General features: G+C 37.8%; 1 protein-coding gene across 1 annotated transcript in view; it reads left to right on the top strand.

The window, feature by feature from the left end:
- Window positions 1-19,319, top strand: part of DSCAM (DS cell adhesion molecule) — a 370,319-nt gene that overhangs the window by 246,248 nt on the left and 104,752 nt on the right. Inside the window, exons 12-13 of the mRNA XM_087721673.1 lie at window positions 13,793-13,989; window positions 16,723-16,819. Of these exons, the coding sequence (XP_087577799.1) occupies window positions 13,793-13,989; window positions 16,723-16,819 (294 nt within the window). The remainder of the gene's footprint in view (window positions 1-13,792; window positions 13,990-16,722; window positions 16,820-19,319) is intronic.

Below are 19,319 nucleotides of genomic sequence, written 5' to 3'. Positions count from 1 at the left end.
CTTCCAGAAGCCATATTTGTCATTAAAGGTCTTATATATCATGGCCTTGATCAATTGAGATTTTCATAAAATATTTTTAATGAGATTCAGTTATATAAACTACTTTACCAGTTTTACTCATATCCATGCCACATGAGATGATTTCTGTTAAAATAAAAGGTTGTACTGGTCATTTTTTGCAAACCTGGGCGGGGAGGATATTACAGTTATAACCAACTCTTATCTCAGTAATGTTTACATTGTTCTAAGTAAATTAAGATTTGTAATCCAAAAACTATCTTGCAAACCAGCTATTTTTTCCTGTATTCCACCACCTTGAAGATACGGTATTGTGTCCAGACACAATGTCAAGATGAATAAAAAAGCAAAGGTGACCATTAAAATTTTATGTTAATGGACATATTTCCAAACTGGAAATGTTCCCTCACACAAAAGAGGCTCTACAACACCTTTCCCTCAAACCTGGGAGAACAGCTAATTTTTAAAAATCGTATGGAACTTGATCAGAGTGAGATATGTTATAGAAGGTGCATATCTTTGAGAGATATTGTTCAAAAGGGAAGGCATTGCAACATAAATGAATTCATATGTTACGTTGTTATTGATAATCTTTATTATGTACTTTTGGATATTATATACATCGTAGCCACTAACTATAATCAAATATGATTTTTGATAGGAGATATGAAGAGGTAATTGATAGCAACTTCCTGAATGATAATCAGACACATCTATTTGCTTATACAATACCTTTTTCCTTAAAAATAGAGCACAAAAATCCTGTTCTCCATACAGCTCTCAGCATTATTTATTTTTTATTTTTATTTTATTTAGAAAATTATTTATAAATCATCAGATCAACTTTATAATGTATAACTTAAACTGTGCCACTCACTGTTGATCCAAGTAACTTATTGATGCCCTATTTTCCTTTTTTCATTAAGTATTCACTTAATGACTGTGTTTCTTAGCACATCTGCTTCATTTATAACTATCAATACCTGAATTGATGTTTTCTTTTCCTGGGATCAATATATATGCCTATTATTTAAAAAACAAAATCCCCAAATCCAAACTGTATGAGAGCTTGTATGAGTCATGCACAGCCAAAGTCCTGTTCCTATTTTATGTGCAAAAAATGATTATCTAGATGTAAACTAAACAAAAATATTCTGTGTGTAGTTTAGTTTCTTAAACCTTAATTTGGAAACAAGCACAGCTTATAAACTCTTGTCTTCTGCCACAGTTACTTTTCTAATTGTACGCTTTGGAGCACTAATTCCTTCCATAGCTAGCTTTATTTTTGCTTCCATGTGAGAAAAGCCTAGTGTTACCGAAAAGAGGTGGGGAAATAGACAGAAAGGAAAAGCGATTACTATTACTTTTGCCATCTAGTCCCCCCCCCACACACACACACCTCAGTACTTGCTCTGCACTGCTGGCTGTGCTGTTTTGTGTTTCTTGTTTGGTTCTTTTTTGAACATTCTCTCCTTTCAATTAGTTTCCAAAAGGATTTATCTTGGAATCTTCTTCAGTTAGTTAGTGACACCCTCCAATCCCCCTCAGCTTTGTAGCCCCGGCTTCTGTATTTCTTTGCCTATCCAGTCATTGGTCCTTCTTGGTCATTGCATGTCTACTCTCTTCTCTTATCACCAGCATTTCCTGTAGGGCCTGAAAGGAAAAGAAAGAAAGAAAGCCTCTGTTTCCTGGTGCCTTTCCAAGAGCTAGCCAGTTTTTCTTTGGTTCCTAATCCTCTAGACAGCTAAATAACATTCAGCTAATTCAGCCACATCCTAACCTGTTTCTGATTGTACCACAGGCTCTGATACAGTTTTCAAGAACATTTTAATACTGCCTGCCCCACTATTTATTCCAGATTCCACCCCTCTAGTTGTAACCACTTACAATCTGTCCAAGGAACCACTTACGGACTGTTTATCAAGGGAATCCACAATTCCCTGGCCCTTTCTTGAGTTATGCATGGACTGTTGGAAGAAATGTCCTTCTGGGTTCGGCTCCAAGTGGGGAAAAAGACACTGGAGGCATGGAGGCTGCTTAGAAAGATGGTTTAATGTTTTAATGGTGGACAGGACCGCATGGCTGAAGGTCCTGGGGAAAAAAAGGTGATCGCATGCTTCCAGGTGTTGGATGAAGAAGAAGAAAGGTCGAGGGAGGGGCTTGCAGGGCTTTTTGTAATCTGTTCAGCCCCACCTATCTGTTTCCTGTTCCTGTGTAAGAAATGTATTCTGATTGGTTGTCAGACTCACATGAGGCCATGCAGGGGCAACTCTCTAGACTGAGTTTTGAATCCAGGTTTGGTTGAGTTCTCAGATGCCATGTGGTCAGTTGAGTAAAAGGCTTATACTAGCGTGCTTTGATTCCATCCCCCTGGAGCTGAAGGGGAGAACTCTTATTATGTAAAGGGACTGGCTTGGCCTTCTTAATGGCACATTGACAAAAGAGGGGGAGGCAGGAAACTGCAGGGAGAGTCACTTTGTCTTTTTGAAACATGTTTCTTCCTTTTCACATCCAGAGAAACATAATATTACAGCAAATCAATATAATATTGTCTATTTTACTTTATTATAGTCTGTAACATCTCTGGTAACTATCTGGAATAAAACCTCTATAAGGATGGCTGCTAACATTTGCAAGCCATTTCCCCCCGGCTATTCAAATGTAGGTACCACCTCCTCAAAAATTACAAGAAATGATTCTATAGCTTCCTATTCTGTTAATTCTGAAATTTTAATATCCTTAGAGCTTTCTTTGCCATGAAGTAGAGAAAGAGAAACCATTCCCATATCTGTAATAGTTGTTGTCATGTCTTTAAATCGTGACCCGTCAAAACCGCGGTCCACTAAAGCGCGCCCGATTAAAGCACGTACCTGACGTCATCAACAGTGCAACAAATACGACCGCGGAAAAAAAAGGGCGCTTTAAAAAGTGCTTTTACAGCAAGCCGATTCACATAAAGGTAAGGGTTAGGTTTAGGGTTAGGGTAAGGGTTAGGTTAAGGGTTAGGGTTAGGTTTAGGGTTACGTTAAGCGTTAGGGTTAGGTTAAGGGTTAGCGTTATGTTTAGCGTTAGGTTAAGGGTTAGGTATAGGGTTAGGTTTAGGGTTAGGTTAAGGGTTAGGCTTAGGGTTAGGTTTAGGGTTAGGTTTGGGTGGGTTAGGGTAAGGTTTTTGCATTATTTTTAAGTTTCCCGCTCACAGTGCGCTGTTTTCGTCGTGCTGTGATGACGTCACGTACGCGCTTTTGTCGAGCGCGCTTTAGTCTACCACGGTTTTGTGGTGGAACCCTTTAAATCCCATTAGTAACTTTTTAAACTCTAAAAGTCATAATCATTGTGAGTCAGGCACCTATAAATTACATAAATGTAAACAAATAAACAAACAAGTCTCCTTTTTTAATGTATCGTACTCTAAGCCTTTACCTAGCTCCTATCTTCTTGATGCTGTTACGTTAGTTGAAAGATTTTTACCTAGAGAATGTCACAATGAAAAATGGGATTAAAATTAAGTATGAAGAAGGTCAAACAAATGGTAACAGGTTGACCAGCATCGACTTTAGTATTGCCAATGCACATAACAAATTAGGATTAACCATTAATATTAAAGGGACCTACCTCAGGTACATTATGCAAAGACTCTCTGAAACAGCTTCCAAGCTGGGAAAAGTGGTAGAAAGAGATCAAGACAATGTCCAACTGCAAGGTAAATGGACTCAGTTACAGTGACAATGAGCGCACCAGAGGAAAACCTGAAAAACTGGACCTTGGACTGATTTTCATGAAGCACAATCTACCTATGTGATCGCTAAATCCAACACCAACTTAATATCATATAATCAAGTAAAAAAGTCAGAAGATATATTCTTTAATTCCTCCTCTATTATATTATGCTTAATTGTAGATGTCATCATTCCATCTGTCTTCACAGTTATTTCTTGCTAATAACCTCTTGATTATCCAGGTCCACTTATAACACTGCAATGCTTTCCTGAATAGACTTCAGAGTTCTGGTGCCAAATTCTTTATTCCTTTTGCTGCACCAAATGTCTTCTGTTATTAATTCATTTCATCATTTGCTTAGGTCCATTCCAAATCCTACCACTGCCTCCATTTGTCAGGAAGTGGGGAAAGGTAAAGGAACTTTCCATTCATACTTACTCTCTGTTTTCCTCTAGAGATGATAGGAAGTTTTTACAATTTCTTAATTATTTCGATCCTTCCCTCACTGCTTCACAATATTGTTTCTTATTCTAGCTGACATGCCTACTTCATTCAACAGCTTCAGTATTTTCATTTCTCAGACTTGATTTTACCCTCAAGAGAACAAGTAGAGAGAACAGGAAGAAGGTTATTCCAGCACATTTATCAGGCTGTCCCTATCTTTGCTGATATACTATATGTTAGTTCGTCCTTTCCAAATTCTGAGGTGCAGATCTTCTTTGCTTCTGCTGGATCTCAGTTGCAGAATTATCTCTGGCAGTTTTTGGATTCACACAGTACACTCAGACTATGCAGTACAGACACAATGTCCAACAAACACACTAACCTCCTCCTAGCTTCTGCCCTCTTATATATCTTCAACAAAAGAAAAAAACATACCTGTTCTCAAGTGTGTTAATTAAATAGGAAGCTTGTGACAGTTTCCTTTGTGCTGGGAAAAAGAAAATGTTGGCAGCTTTGTGAACCTTTGGGCTGTCTGGTGGTGGTAGGGAAGTCGCTGCGGCACACCTTGGCGATCTGCCCCTTCCGTTTGCATTGCTTACAAGTTGCTTCATGAAAACGGCAAGATGATTGGGCATGGTCTCCTCCACAGTTGGTGCAGGGTGGAGCTTGCGAGTTGAATTTTCGCGCCAGCTTGGTGTGCCTACTGCGCATGCAGTAGCTGTCATCCTCCTCACTTTCAGAACTCTCGGGCTCAGTAGTCTCGCGATGTACGTGGGTACTCTTTCGCGTGTCGAGGTGTGCTCTGGTACTGTACAGTTTCCATCGATTTGGTGGCTGATTCGGATGCCCTAACCTTGTCTAGTGCGATCTGCAGAGAGAGGTTAGACTTAACGAGTAGCCTCCTTTGCAGAGTTATGTCTCGCATGCCACAAATTATGCGGTCCAGAATCAGCTCATCCAGGTCTCAGAACTCACAGTAGGCTGCGGCTTTCCGGAGTGCCGCCACATACTCATTGATAGATTCACCCTCTATCTGGTTTCGGATGTTAAATTCGTGCCGGCGAATGTATTTGGACGGCTTGGGTGCATAGTGGGTCTTCAGCGTTTGTTGCAATGCAGACCAGGACACTGTTTGGAATGGTGTTGGTTCTGAGAGGTTTTTCGCCATTTCAAACACTTCCCGGCCACAGTAACCAAGGAACATGTTCTTCTTACGGGCTTCTGGAATGCCTGTGAGATCGTTCGCTTCAAGGAAACTGGATGGATCATACGGAATTGGTGGGGCATGCATAGCCATCCTGATTTAATTTCGTCTTCAGCAATGGCTTGCTCGATGCCACACAGGATGCTCCGGGCTGGATGTACTTGCAGGATCATGTTTGCTCTTTTTGTTTGCCTCGTTGCCTTCCGATCCCACCTTCGTTGCCAGTGTTAGATCGGGTAAAGGAAGGCACACAAAGGCTCCAGTAACAACAGCTCTTTATTGCAAGGTAAACATCTGGCTGAAGAAGGGTCGGGCAGCATCCCCTTTTAAAGGGATCTGTCAGACATCTTGACCAATGAGATTAAACCTCTGTTCCCTCCAGAACAGAGGACCTTGGTGGAAACCTCTCTCAGTGGGGGGGAATATCTAACACTTTTCATATAAAAAGAGTATTGAGATCAAGAAAATGACCTCAATAGCACTGATAGCACTGCTTTATACCACACTGGTGCTTAGAATACTGCATCCAGTCTGGTCCCACAATACAAAAAACATGTGAGACATTGGAAAGTGTGCAGAAAAGAGCAACATAAATGATAAAAGGTCTGGAGGCTAAATCATATGACTAACAGTTGAGGGGTCTAGGGATTAACTCATCAAAAAGGTGGATAAGGAGGGACATGATAGCTATCTTCCAGCACTTGAGGGGCTGACACAAAGAAGAGGGGATTGACTTATTCTCTATCTATTTCTACCAGAGGTAGCACCAGAGGACAGGCCAAGAAATAATGGGTAGAAGCTTATCAAAAAGAGAAGCAACCTAAAAGTAAGGACAATTTTTTAACAGAGCAATCAATAAATGGAATAGCTTGCCCTCTGGGATTTTAGGTGTTCCATCATTGAAAATTTTCAAAAATAGACTGCTCCACCATTTGACTGGTGTGGTATAAGTCCCTGCCTTGGGCAGGGGTTAAACTAGAAGACCTCTGAGGTTTCTTCCCACTCTATGATTCTGGTATCTTCTATGCACATTAAGAGTTCACCTGGTTCTGTCCACCTGGTTCTTAATCTACTCTCTCCCTCCCCCCCCCCACTGACTTGGTGAATTATTTCATATCTAAATATGAAGTCTATCTGTGGTCTATCTTTGTATCCATTGGGTTAATAAAAGTTATTACTCCTGTGAGCAAATCTTGGTTTTTAGAGAATTCAGTGAACAGGATTTTTTTTCTCTCTCGAACTGACAACATCTCTGATGAATCTCTTTAAGCACTGACTGCAAATTTGCTGCAGGGAACACAGTTGTCAGTCTTCCTCATACCGTTTTCTTTTTATTGGTTACTAGGAGCTCACTTAAGCAAAAAGGGAAATTATGCTCCCATAACAATGCAGAATCAAATCGCATTTATTTCACAGCTCTGTCAAAGACTTTAGAGACAGAGTGAGAAATCTAAGCAGCAGTGGGACTTATTGGTGTCTTATTTGAAGAGTGCAGCTTGTACTAACATGAAAAGAGCTCTTACAAAAAAATAGCTAGGAAAGGAAAATCCTTACCTATTGTGAATTCAGGCAAAAAAAAAAAAATCCACCTAGACTTTATTTTGAATATATCCTTTGATTAAAATTCATTGTTGTCACATAAAATAAATTGCCTCCTTTTCTTCTAAAATGACCTGAAATTGCTTCTAACTGAATATGATATGAACTCTAAATGTTCACAGCCTTTACCATGACACATCCAATCATATCACAATGCTCTGGCAGAGCTGCCAAGATTTTCAGCTGTTGTCATTCTTATTCAAGCTTAGAAGCACGAAAAACACAAGTTTAGGCAGACAGTATTATATATAGTATCTCTCACACCAAGGACCCAATAGAAAGATATTTTAGTATATCCTAGATAGCAATAGCAATAGCAGTAGACTTATATACCGCTTCATAGGGCTTTCAGCCCTCTCTAAGCGGTTTACAGAGAGTCAGCATATTGCCCCCAACAATCTGGGTCCTCATTTTACCCACCTCGGAAGGATGGAAGGCTGAGTCAACCCTGAGCCAGTGAGATTTGAACCGCTGAACTGCTGATCTAGCAGTAGCCTGCAGTGCTGCATTTAACCACTGTGCCACCTTGGCTCTAGATCTTTATTCTATTGTTCCTTGGAAAGAATTAATGGTAACCTTTATGCAACTTTTTGTATTTTATTGCAAAAATATGTTTTTGTTAAAGATTCATCAGCAATAGCTTCAAGGCGTTATGCATTTCCTTTCCACTAAACCTTGAGTGGGGCCTTCGGAGCTCTTCCACAGCACTGTAGTTTTTAGGATAAAGATTGATACAATGTACCTGTAAATGTAAAATCTATAAAGTCTATGTCATTACCTTGGTCCAGGAGTCAAGGACACCTATCCAAGGTCGCACTCATTTTCAGCAGCACGGCCTCAATCCATTTAAATTTTCCTGTTTTTTCTGCTGAATGGAATTTTCCTAGTAGGCATGCTTAGTAAATTGTTTCCTTTATATCTATCATTCATGAAGCTAAATGAGTGATAGGGATGCCCATTATTCAGACTAAGTAATTGGATTTATTTGGCAAAAGACAAGAACAGTGCCACGTGAAGATCTACCTTTTAATTAACGTTGGGTAGATAATGTGCACTACACGTATATGAAAATGCTAAAATGCTAAACCCTTGATGTCTTATGCAGAAATAACTGAGGGTAGGAATGAAAAGTGTTTTTGAAAAAGTGAAAAGATCCACATGTGGAATGAAATAATGGCTGGAAGGGAAAGATAGGTGGAATCAATGGGGAAGAAAATGGTTGCATTGTAGCTCTTCTTGCTTTGCTGCACACATAATCCACATCAAATTTTATTTATTTATTTATTTATTTATTCATTCATTCATTCATTCATTCATTCATTCATTCATTCATTCATTCATTCATTCATTCATTCATTCACTCACTCACTCACTCACTCACTTACAACATAACCAGCAATCAGTTCCATGATTGATGCCCTTCTATCATCATTTCTGCATGTTAACAATTCTCATGTTCAGCAAACATTTTACAAAGAAACACTAATTCATTTTCTTGCCCCAAATTTTCAGTTTTTGCTTGTAGCTTGTAATTATTTATTTTATGAAACACAAATATTTTAATCTTTGATATTTTAATATTCAGATCCATGTCCCTCATTGTATCCATGTTCCTCATTGGTCCTTATTGCATCTTTTTATCCTGCTGCAATTTGCTTATATCTTAAGCCAAAAACACAGCAATATTTACTTAGAATAAATTGCATGCATTCATTTTACTAATCAATATGCCTCTGACATCACTAAAACAATTCCATAAATGTTCATTTATGAATACATTCAGCAATAAAATGGATATGACATATCCTTGTCTTTATGCTCAATGTGGATCAATTCAATTATCTATTCTCACAAACCCATTTCCAACATTTACCATTCTTTATTGCAATCAGCATTCAAGTTTAAATTCTACCTTAGTGTAAAGCATTCATAATTGAAGTATATTCATTTCATTACATGCTTTCTGTAAATCTGGTCAGTGTATCAGATTACACTTCCCAAATTTCTATTGTTTTCCCTTCACTTACATACATTTTCAAGTAGACAGGCATTTTCTTGCCAGGCAAGAAAAAAAATTGTCCTCTCGTAGTTTTTACATTTATTCAAAGTAAATAGTGCCATACTTTCCATAAACAAACATCCATTCATTTGCTTGAGTTTAATGTAACCAGTATTTTGATAACTAAAGAAATTAATGCAATTGTCAAGCTGCTGAGATGCAACTGTCAAGCTGCTGTCTAGCATATAGCAAATTTAAGTTTTGCAACTGGGATAAGTCAATAACAAAATCAAAGGAGAAAAAATAGTCCCTATGGCTCATGAGGAATGACCTGGGGATAAGGATGAGGCAGTCCCAGGCCCCTTGGGGTTCGAAAGAGTAGGCAGGAAGGAAGAGAGGGAGCAGACTGACTGAGGAAGGGAAGAGAAGATGGAAAGGGCAGGCAATGGAGCAGAGGAGGGGGTGGAGCTCCAGAGATGAGCAAATGCTTCCCCCACCTGATCCCCAAGTACGGAGAATGGAGAGGAGGCAAAGTCAATGCAAGGCAACCCAATTACTCGGGAGGAAGATGCCCCTCCCCTCCTGAGGATCACCTGGAAAGTAGCATTTTAGGGGATGCTGTGCAGAGGGGCTTTTGTCAGAAACAAGTGTTGCATTTCACAACAACATGCTCCATGGCTCTGAGAAGATGCCACAGAATCCTTGCTGGTATAGAATGCGGTTTGATCTTTTGCCTTGACATTCAACTTTACCAAATTTGAGGTCACTTCTTGCCCCTGGAGTGGTGTTACTCCTGTAGACTTTAACTGCCGGAACGCTGCATGAAGTGTGTGCAGGCGCGTGTGTTTGAGCCTTACTCCTGGACTGTAAAGGTAACTTGTGGGCAGAGACTTTGGAGAATGGCCAGGATTTGCTGGATTGTGGGGGATGGTGGTTGAATAAATGTCATCAAGCTTCTGCCTAGAACGTGATCCTTGCACGCCAAGCCTGGGTCATAACTGTTGGCATCAGGGCTGGTTGCTGCCGGCATTACTGCCGGTTTAGCACGCAAAAATGTTTGCTCCGCGCACATGCACATTTGCACCTTAAAAGGTTTGTGCATGTGCAAAACATTTAAAAAGGGCAAAAATACATTTCTGCAATGAAAAATGTTCTGCGCATGCACTGAAAATCAAGATGGTGGCGCCATAGGAGAACTGGTTCGGGTGTGTGGCAGGCCTGGGTCACTGCCGGTTCCAGTGACCCAGTTTGCCAATTTACTACCAGTTTAGCTGAACCGGTCTGAACCAGTAGGAACCCACCTCTGTTTGGCATGTCTGCACATGCATGTACAAAATCTATGAATTAGGGCATTAGCACTCAACTATTAGCAAAGTGGAAAACAAAGGGTGAGATCCTATTGGAGGAATTTTTGGAATCTCTATTGAAGGCAGGAAAACTACATAATTCAAGATTTTACATCAAAAAATTATTGTGAGAAATGCAGAGAAGTACAGAGAATATGTGGAATAACTAACATGCAATATTTTAATTGTTGAACATGTTATGGTAGAAGAAAGCAAGCTACAGTATTGCTTTTTGGGTATCTTGGACTTCAGAATTCATCAGTGGAAGCAATAATAACAATATACATAATTGTTAAGTGTAATACTTTGTGCTGGATGGAAAGTTTCATGTCCAAAGGAGGTTTTCCCTCATCTTTCTTCCCACTGTATTTCTCTGCATTATCAAAAACAAAGTAGAGGAAAAATATAATCTGGTTTTTGGAATTCTTTCCATCACCCCCCTATCAAAAGTAGTCATGTGTTTTCTGTGTAATGAAATAATCAGAATGTGTGCATATATACAGTACCTGTATGTCTTGAAAAATTAATAAGTCCTCAATTCAACATTGCTACATTCCATATATTTTGGGTAGTATCGCACATATTTCACAAGTGTAATGGCTGAGGAAATGTTTAGGGTTAGGGTTAGGGTCATTATTCAGAGCCATGTTGACTAGGAAAATGTGCTGTACTGAATAGTGATCAGGTGTGACAAGGTCATCCTATGGATTCAGCAATAGCTGCGTTCTATAGGTTGCAATATAATATTTACAGAGAAGCACTGGCAATGAAAGCTTTGCCCATACTTCTAATTTATACAGTTCAAAACAGTGTGTGACCTTTATAAATGGTGATTGGATACTATGTTGGAGGTTAGCAAGCCTGCATTCAAGACCTAAGTGCTGCTATGGGGCATGGCGAGCTCCCATCCTTTGCGCCAGTTCCTGCTGGGGTCATGAAAGGAACCCTGAACTGGGGAACTGCCGTGTAGTAGTGATGTCTCCAGCTAATCTTTTCAACCCGGAAGCTCCTTGATGCTTTCAACATGACTGCAATGTGTTGCAATAAATTCCGTAAAATTTAAATCCCAAGATTTTTTTACTGTTTTCTATGAAAAATTGGAAGTGACCATTAACATCACTGTAATACTTGGTATTTTCAAAGAAGAAATATTTTGAAGTGACTCTTTGAAATAAAATATATTTTATTGAATTATTGGTACTGAATTTAAATACTCCTTCCATCAGTTTGATTGGACACAGAGAACTTTGTCTTTTTGTACTTTAAATGAATTCCATATCTCTTATCTGATTTCTGAAATCAAAGAATGAGCTTAAATGAATATTTTCTTCCAATTAATGGCAGAAAAATGAGATTTAAGAAATGTTTACTATTGACCTTGAAAATGAAGAACTATTACAACTGGATGAATTACAAGTAGATTAATTAATTTAATTTTCCATGCTTTTGCCTTAAAAGAGCATTCTCATATACTTTCCTTGATTGACTTTTGCTTGGCATGTAGAAATGGCTATTCGTGTTTATTTGAGAAAGCAGTAAAATTACTATAATGCTTTTTCATTATAGCATATGAGTGTGACCACATTATCCAGTGTTCTATTTTTAAACATGAAGTTCATTAATGAAAAGCTATGAAGTCCACAGCTTTCAAAAGTTAGTTGCAACTCAGGGAAGTGAAAGTGTCAACATTTAGAGTACAGGAGGTATCAAATTGTATAGGTCTACAGATCTTTTAAACAAGATCTTCAGTTGCTTCATCTATTGCAATCAGAAAGCGAAATAATTTCTGTATTATCTGGGTGTTATAAAACTGCCTCTGAAGAGGAATGTGTCCTTTTTAAAACATTTGTATACTATAAAGGAACACGTATGCCTTGGGGATTGCCTTATTTTAAATGCGGGGATGTCAAAATTAATTCAGCTTTGCAATTTGTGTTGCAATCTATATTTTGTTGTTCAAAATATAGACCATCATATTCCAAAGAAAATTATATGAAAAATAATGTCAATTATTTAAAATAACCTTCTGGAATTTCATTTAGAACAAAATCTGAAAAGTAAATGATAGCTGTGTATGCAGGATGATGTTCCGAAAAGTGGGAGGAAGCAGAAACGAGTTCAACTCACAACATTAAAATGGCATTTGAGAATCAGCAGAGCCTGTCCAGCTTTAGTTTTGCTTTCTCCAGAGCATCAATGTATTCCAAACAGAAAAATATTTATAAGGGAAGAGGTTGTTAAGCTCCTCCTCATTATTCCATTACATTCATGCATTTGAGCACCCATAGCTTATTTGTAGTGAGGCACAGAAGTATGAGATCTATAAATAAGGGCCCCTGAACACTTGTCAGTGATGTAGTCAAATGCAGATCCATTTGTTGATGCCTAACTGTACCATGGAGATCTTCAGTGCTGCATTATCCTGAGAGTTGTATGTAGCTACATTATGTATGCCAAGACTTATGCTTTCAACTTTGATGGAAGATGAAGGGAAGATTGTGTCCATAAAGGCACTACAAGTGATACCCAAATTGATATCACTTAATTGTGTCCAGCTTCAAGCAATATGAAATAATTTATAACACTAATAACGGTAGTAATAAATTTATTCTCTGTTATCTCTTCATTGTAAATAAATTCAGTTTTTTAAAAATTTTAATAGAACAAAGCCATTTACTTTATGGCATGGTAAATAAAGCTATTTCAAATTGTTGTTAACAATGCTTTACAAGCATTTAATTTTTCACTTAAAATCTTTTCAACTTTGTTTGTTTTTGCTATGATATCCAGAAAAGAGCCAAGCTCTCACTCTTGCCAGCTTGAAAATCAGTTTGCTATACTTCAGAAATCATTTCAATGGGAAGCACTGTGTTCCAACATGTTGACATAGACAGGCTTCAGTTGCGCTAATATGCATAAAGCTTATGTCATCAAATATTAGCATTTTAAAACAGCAATTAGAGAAATTCATTTAAAAGACGTGTGATCCACTCTACCACTGTGGGTGTGTTGAATTCCTTAAATGTACCTAAAAGAGCCCTGCATTTGTGATCTTCAAATGAGTTGGGACTCTAGTTTTCAACAGTATTTAATAACCTGCCTTTTCTTCAGGAGCTCAAGTTATGATACAGTACATAGCATTAGCCCTACAATTGCCTTGAGATAAGTTGTGAAGGATTCAAGTTATCCAGTGAGATGTGCCTGATCATTTACTGGAACCTGTATCTCTCCACTTCTAATCTAACACTTTAACCAGTATCTCACTTTGTCTCCCATATTCCATAAATACAATCCTAACACATCCAGAGGGCACAAGGGCAGTGAAGGCTAAGATGAAAGGATAACATATTGATATATTTAGATACAAATAAGGTGAACTATTGAGACATCATATCCAGCAATTCGTTCCTTTTTTCTGTTGCACATTTGTATCCAACTAGTAATGTGTATTATTTTTATTTTTAGTTCCTGCTATGATAACCTCCTATCCAAATACCACCTTGGCAACACAGGGTCAAAAGAAAGAGATGAGTTGCACAGCTCATGGGGAGAAACCCATCATAGTCCGCTGGGAGAAAGAAGATAGGATAATTAATCCTGAAATGTCCCGCTATTTCGTTTCTACAAAAGAAGTGGGTGATGAAGTCATCTCTACTTTACAGGTGATAAAACCAAGTTGGTATTTGCATTTACAATACGGGCAGCAATTTTGTCCAAACATAAAGGCACCTGTTTTGATTTGATTTTTTGCTGTACTGTCCCGCCACAGAGCTTCACCATCACTTGCATAAACAGGTTATGTTCATTGAGCTCTTGACAATACTCCCACACTACCCTTCAGTTTGGATTAGTTCCTAATTTTTCAGCAGGCTTTCTAGATCTGATGTAGTACAACTATCTCCAGTCAAGATGGAATCCAAGACTTTATTTGCCTACAAAATTCAGAATCATGTCATCTGTTCTTTTAGGCATGTCTTACATATGTTCTTCATAAGGACGTATGATTTTTTCCAGATTACCAGAGTAAGTGAAGAAGATTCTCTTCCACGCAGACCTACTCCTATTTTCCATCTCTTACATTGCCAACAAGCAGAAATTCCATCATCCTTAGATGAGAATTCACTGTATATGTGTTAACATTTTGGGCTCAGAATGACAATACTAAAAATTCTGACATTGCTCTGACTTTGTATCCAAAATAGTGATGGAACACTCTGCTCTGTTGGAACAGCATCACAACACTTCCAGTTAGTTAACAACCTTTACAGAGTAGATATTTCAAGCTCAAAATGGTTTTAGCTTGAATCGTTTTGCACAACTCTACAGTTCATCAAATCTGAAGAAAAAATAATCTGATAACTTTCCCCCTCCCTACCATTCAGGATAGCACAATTAGACTACACTAGGAAGCAAAAGATACAGAGCCAACTCAAGTGCTACCCAGGCAAGTTGGCAGTTTCTGCCAAAGATTTCTTTATGGTACCCTTTATACATGAGATGGGAACAAAATCTAAGATTGTCACCATCTATTAGTTTTCATTTAGATAGTAATCCACTAGTCTAAAATAATGCCCTGTATATTGATATACATATTCATATATAAATGTAACAGTGGTAGGTTCCTACCAGTTCAGCCGAACTGGTAGTGGTTTTGTGGCCTGGGTCGCTGGAACTGATAGAGAGCCAGGCCTGTCATGAACCAATTCCCCAGTCACTTCCCCTGCCCACCTGTCCAGCCCAGTCACTCCTCACCTCCTGGGTGGCTTGTCTGCCCAAGCTGCCTTGCCTGCCCAAGCTGCCACGTGATGCCCTGTGCCCTGTGCCCCAACTGAGCTGCCTCCTCCTGCCTACAGATAAGTCTTGCTAGCCCCTTCCCCACCATCCCCGGAGCTTGTTGCACACACCCCTCCCCTCCGGGCTCACAACTTTCCCTGCCCATTCCAGGAGTCCCCATGAGTCCCATTATGCATCCCAGGGGGCTTCAGGGAGGCCTCCTAGGCCCAAAACAGGATGTATGGGGGCAGCACCCCTGCACCATTTTGCCACCCAGGGGGCTTGTGTGTAAAAATGTGTTGGTTTTTCCTTATTTACATCTTTCTTCCATACATAAGATCTATTAACTGATTCAATCCTGAAGGATTATAGACAACGTTTAAGATATATAAGAAACTGCAGAATTTGTTTAAGATACATAGGAAAGTATAGTATGGGGAGAAGAACGAAGGAAGAGTAGGGATACTGTTAATGATTGGAGTAAGAACTGTGATACACTGAAATATTAAGATAGGTCAGTGCTCTTTTTGCTATCTGTGTGAAAAAATTGGATTCCTACCTCCCTAGCATCTGCAGGTATCCTCAGGACACTTTGAGACATCTTGCCTTAGCAAATAAACCACAAAAAGGAAAAATCAGTCTTCCACATAAATCTAATCCTTCTATAAGCAAGACTACAATACAATTTCTTCTGAAATTTTGTATATTTCTTAAGAAGGGTAATCTTTTCAAGTGTGCTAAAATACAACAGATGTATGCACACACACACACACACACACACACACACACACACAAATGTAAATGCTTCTTATGCAAGCAAGGAACAGGACCTAATCAAATTTTGTGCATGAATTAAATCTGTGCATGAATTAAATTGTGCATGAATAAGTCTTATTCAGCATCCAGAAAAGATATCTGCAGAATACACACAAACCCCTGACAGTAACTAAGATAGGGGGGAAAAACCCATTCTGCATTTAAAGAAATATTTTAGAGTTTTTCAAGAAGACATAGCTGCTTTTTTATAATTTTATATTTGCTGTAATAGTCACCAACAATCTGTTGACAAATTGTAAATTTAAAATAGAAACTGACTGGAAAAGAATTGCTGGATAAAAATCAGATTAAACTTATCCTTTCATGTTGTATTATTGTAATACAGAACTGGATTTTCTGATGAGAAGAACAAGAAATAATTATTTGGAACCATATGACCTGATATTCTACTCACCATAGTAGGTTAGCCTGGCAGCTAAGAAAATACAGGTTCTGCAGGTTGTTTGAATAGAATCTAGGAATTGTATCTCAGTCATTTTAGACTGTATAAAGGAAGAACAACTTATATGTAAAATATAACCTATTGTAATAAAGATTTATACTATATTCTATTAACCCATATAAAATATGTACATAAGAAAAATAATTTCAATTTCAGTAAGTTGTTATAGTTTGCTTAGCTTCTTGGATATGGGACTTTGCATTGCAGCAATACTGATGTAGCTGCAATGTTGTTTACTGACCATATAAACTTTCCGAACGTTAGTAAATATTGCAGTGAAGAATAGGCTAAATTTCAATGTTTCCTGTTGAATGCATTTTCTTCTTTTCAATCTATAATATAGATTTTGCCAACAGTCCGAGAAGATTCCGGTTTCTTCTCCTGCCATGCCATCAATTCATATGGAGAGGATCGTGGAATAATTCAGCTCACTGTGCAAGGTAGGAAGAGGACAACATAACGAAAAAAAACACAGCTATTGTAGTACAGTAAGTGTATGTCATGCTCAGAAATCTGTTGGGGGGATTAGTCATAATTAAAAAAAATATTGGAAGCTGTAAGAGGTTCAGACTTATCATTGGAACTATTAAACCTCAACTGTACAGCTACCCATGAACTATGTTGCTTATGGGAGAAACAGTTGGTGTTGTGGCAAGAACGCCTGGAAATATTGGAGCTCCATTGAGCTCCGTGAAAACCAGCCAGTATCTGCTTGCCAGGAGACTCTATGGGGTCAGAGCCACCCTGGAGGGGTGGTAAGGAAGGAGAGGTGCTTCGTCGATCAAGAGGAAACTGCAATTTCCTCATTAGGGCTGAAGAAAGCTCTTCTAAACGGCAGTATGGATGACGGCCATTTTTGGCAAGTTACAAGCTTTGACAATTGGGACAATAAGATTTGTGCTGGAGCGGTTCGTGGACAGAGCATTGAAACTGAGTGAGACAACTTCAAACTTTTATTCTAGGGACCTAATCAAAGTAAAATAATTTTTAAAAATAATCTCTAAATGTTAAGAAAGAGGCAATTGAATACATGGAGAAAGAGAAAGATTAAAGAACCAGATGTGAAAGAAATATCTTTAAAATATAAAAATCCTGGAAAAGATTTAAGAATACTTTGAAAAGTGATTAGCAGGAGAAACTGGTTTTTTTTAAATTTTATTTCTAAAAAAAAACCTCCCCCCATTGGTTGACAATAAGCTGTTATTTTTCACATGTGGCTTAATGGATTTGGAGCAGGAGAGTCATCTACTGGAGGAAAAAGATTACTGCAGCGTAGTAAAGTAATAATTGTTTAAGATACACAAAGAAAAGGAGTGAAAGTAAATAACACCTGGAAGGCCACTTGACCTTGATTCTATTTCAGTAGGCAAGTTGGATGTTTGGAAAGATCTTGTGAGCTTTGAAGATCTCTAAGACAAATTAAATTGCAAATAACTAAAACCCTATTGAAATTGCTTACTGGAAGGTGGATTTGAAAGACTTGAGGGAACCCGGTGAGCCAATTTGGATTTGGATTACTAATGCTACTTGATAAAACATTCCAAAAGAAGAAACGTGATCGAAGGAAGAAAAGACAAATAAGACTTTAAAATTTGGACAATTGGGAAGGTGTAAACTGGAAAGTTATAAAGACTGTAAATTATCAATTTATAGCCTTTAAGAAATAGAAAGTTAGGGAACTTGGAGGAATAATTCTGGGATTGACTAAATTTTATTAATAATTGACTTCTTTGGAGTTTTTAGATATTGGGATATTGGAATATTAGAGGTATATGGAGTAATTTTTAATATATTAAACTGGTACAAAATGACCCAACAGGAGACAATAAAGTTCTATGAAGAAATATTAGTGATGCTTAAAGGTATTTATGAAAATTCTTAATGATTCTCCTTAAGAGAATAAGGAGATGATGAGATTGTTCAAAGATAAAGATGTGAATGTAGAAGATCCCCAACAAATGGTGGGAAAAGATGAACATAATATTCAGAAAACAGATGATAAATTTGAAGGAGTGGTGGAGGAAACAAATCAAAATAAGTCACAAGAAGACAAAAACATGAAGAGTCAGTAGCAATAGGTACTAAGAATCAAATAGATAATTCCTTAAGAATTTACAATAGAACAGAGAGAAAAAGGAAGATTTTCCAAAAATAATGAAAGGGTTATGGATGGGTGTCCAAATGAGGCAGCAGAAGGAGACAAGGGGTAAGGCATGGGGAACATTAAGTTTGTCCAAAAATGTTAGAAAGAAATATAGGATCCCAAGAGAAAAATATTAAAAAGTCACCAAAAATCAATAAATGATGAAATTCTAAAAAGCTAAGAGATGATGGATAGAGATAAAATATCTTGTAATATGGTGATTGTATTAAAAACTAATAGAAAAAAGTAGAAAGTGTAAATTGGGAAAATAGTAGCACACATATGGATATATAATAGAATTTATTATAACCACAAATATGCTAAGGCTCGGAGGTGGAAGTCTATGATTAGGTATATTTAAATGTATTATTATATACTTTATTCATTAAACATGAAACTTAGCCAACTGAACATTCAAAAATGCATTACAAATACCAGCGACTGGTGCTAATGGTTGATATGGTTTGCTGCCAGCATCCTAGGTATCAACCAAGTACCTTCTTAAAATATAAGATGTTCCGAGTAGCGTAGTTTTTTGCAGTTCTGTTGGTGTTATTGCAGGAAGCTGCAATTTGTTGATATATCTTGTAAAATTCTTGGACATAGTGCCAAGTGCCCTGATGACAATGGGTATCACTGTTACATACTTCATCCATAGCCGTGTAGTTTCGATGGCCAGGTCATGATATTTCATGATTTTTTCTAGTTCTTTTTTTTTCGATTCTGGCATCTCCATAAATGTATTTTTATTATTGTTGTTGTTGTTGTTGTTGTGTAAAATATATATTGAAATTTAT

The sequence above is a fragment of the Thamnophis sirtalis genome, unplaced genomic scaffold (assembly GCF_051295495.1).
Source record: "Thamnophis sirtalis isolate CommonGarterSnake01/CBP01778 unplaced genomic scaffold, rThaSir2_p1.2 scaffold_8, whole genome shotgun sequence".
Taxonomy (NCBI): Eukaryota; Metazoa; Chordata; class Lepidosauria; order Squamata; family Natricidae; genus Thamnophis; species Thamnophis sirtalis.
This window is presented reverse-complemented; position numbering and strand designations above follow the sequence as displayed.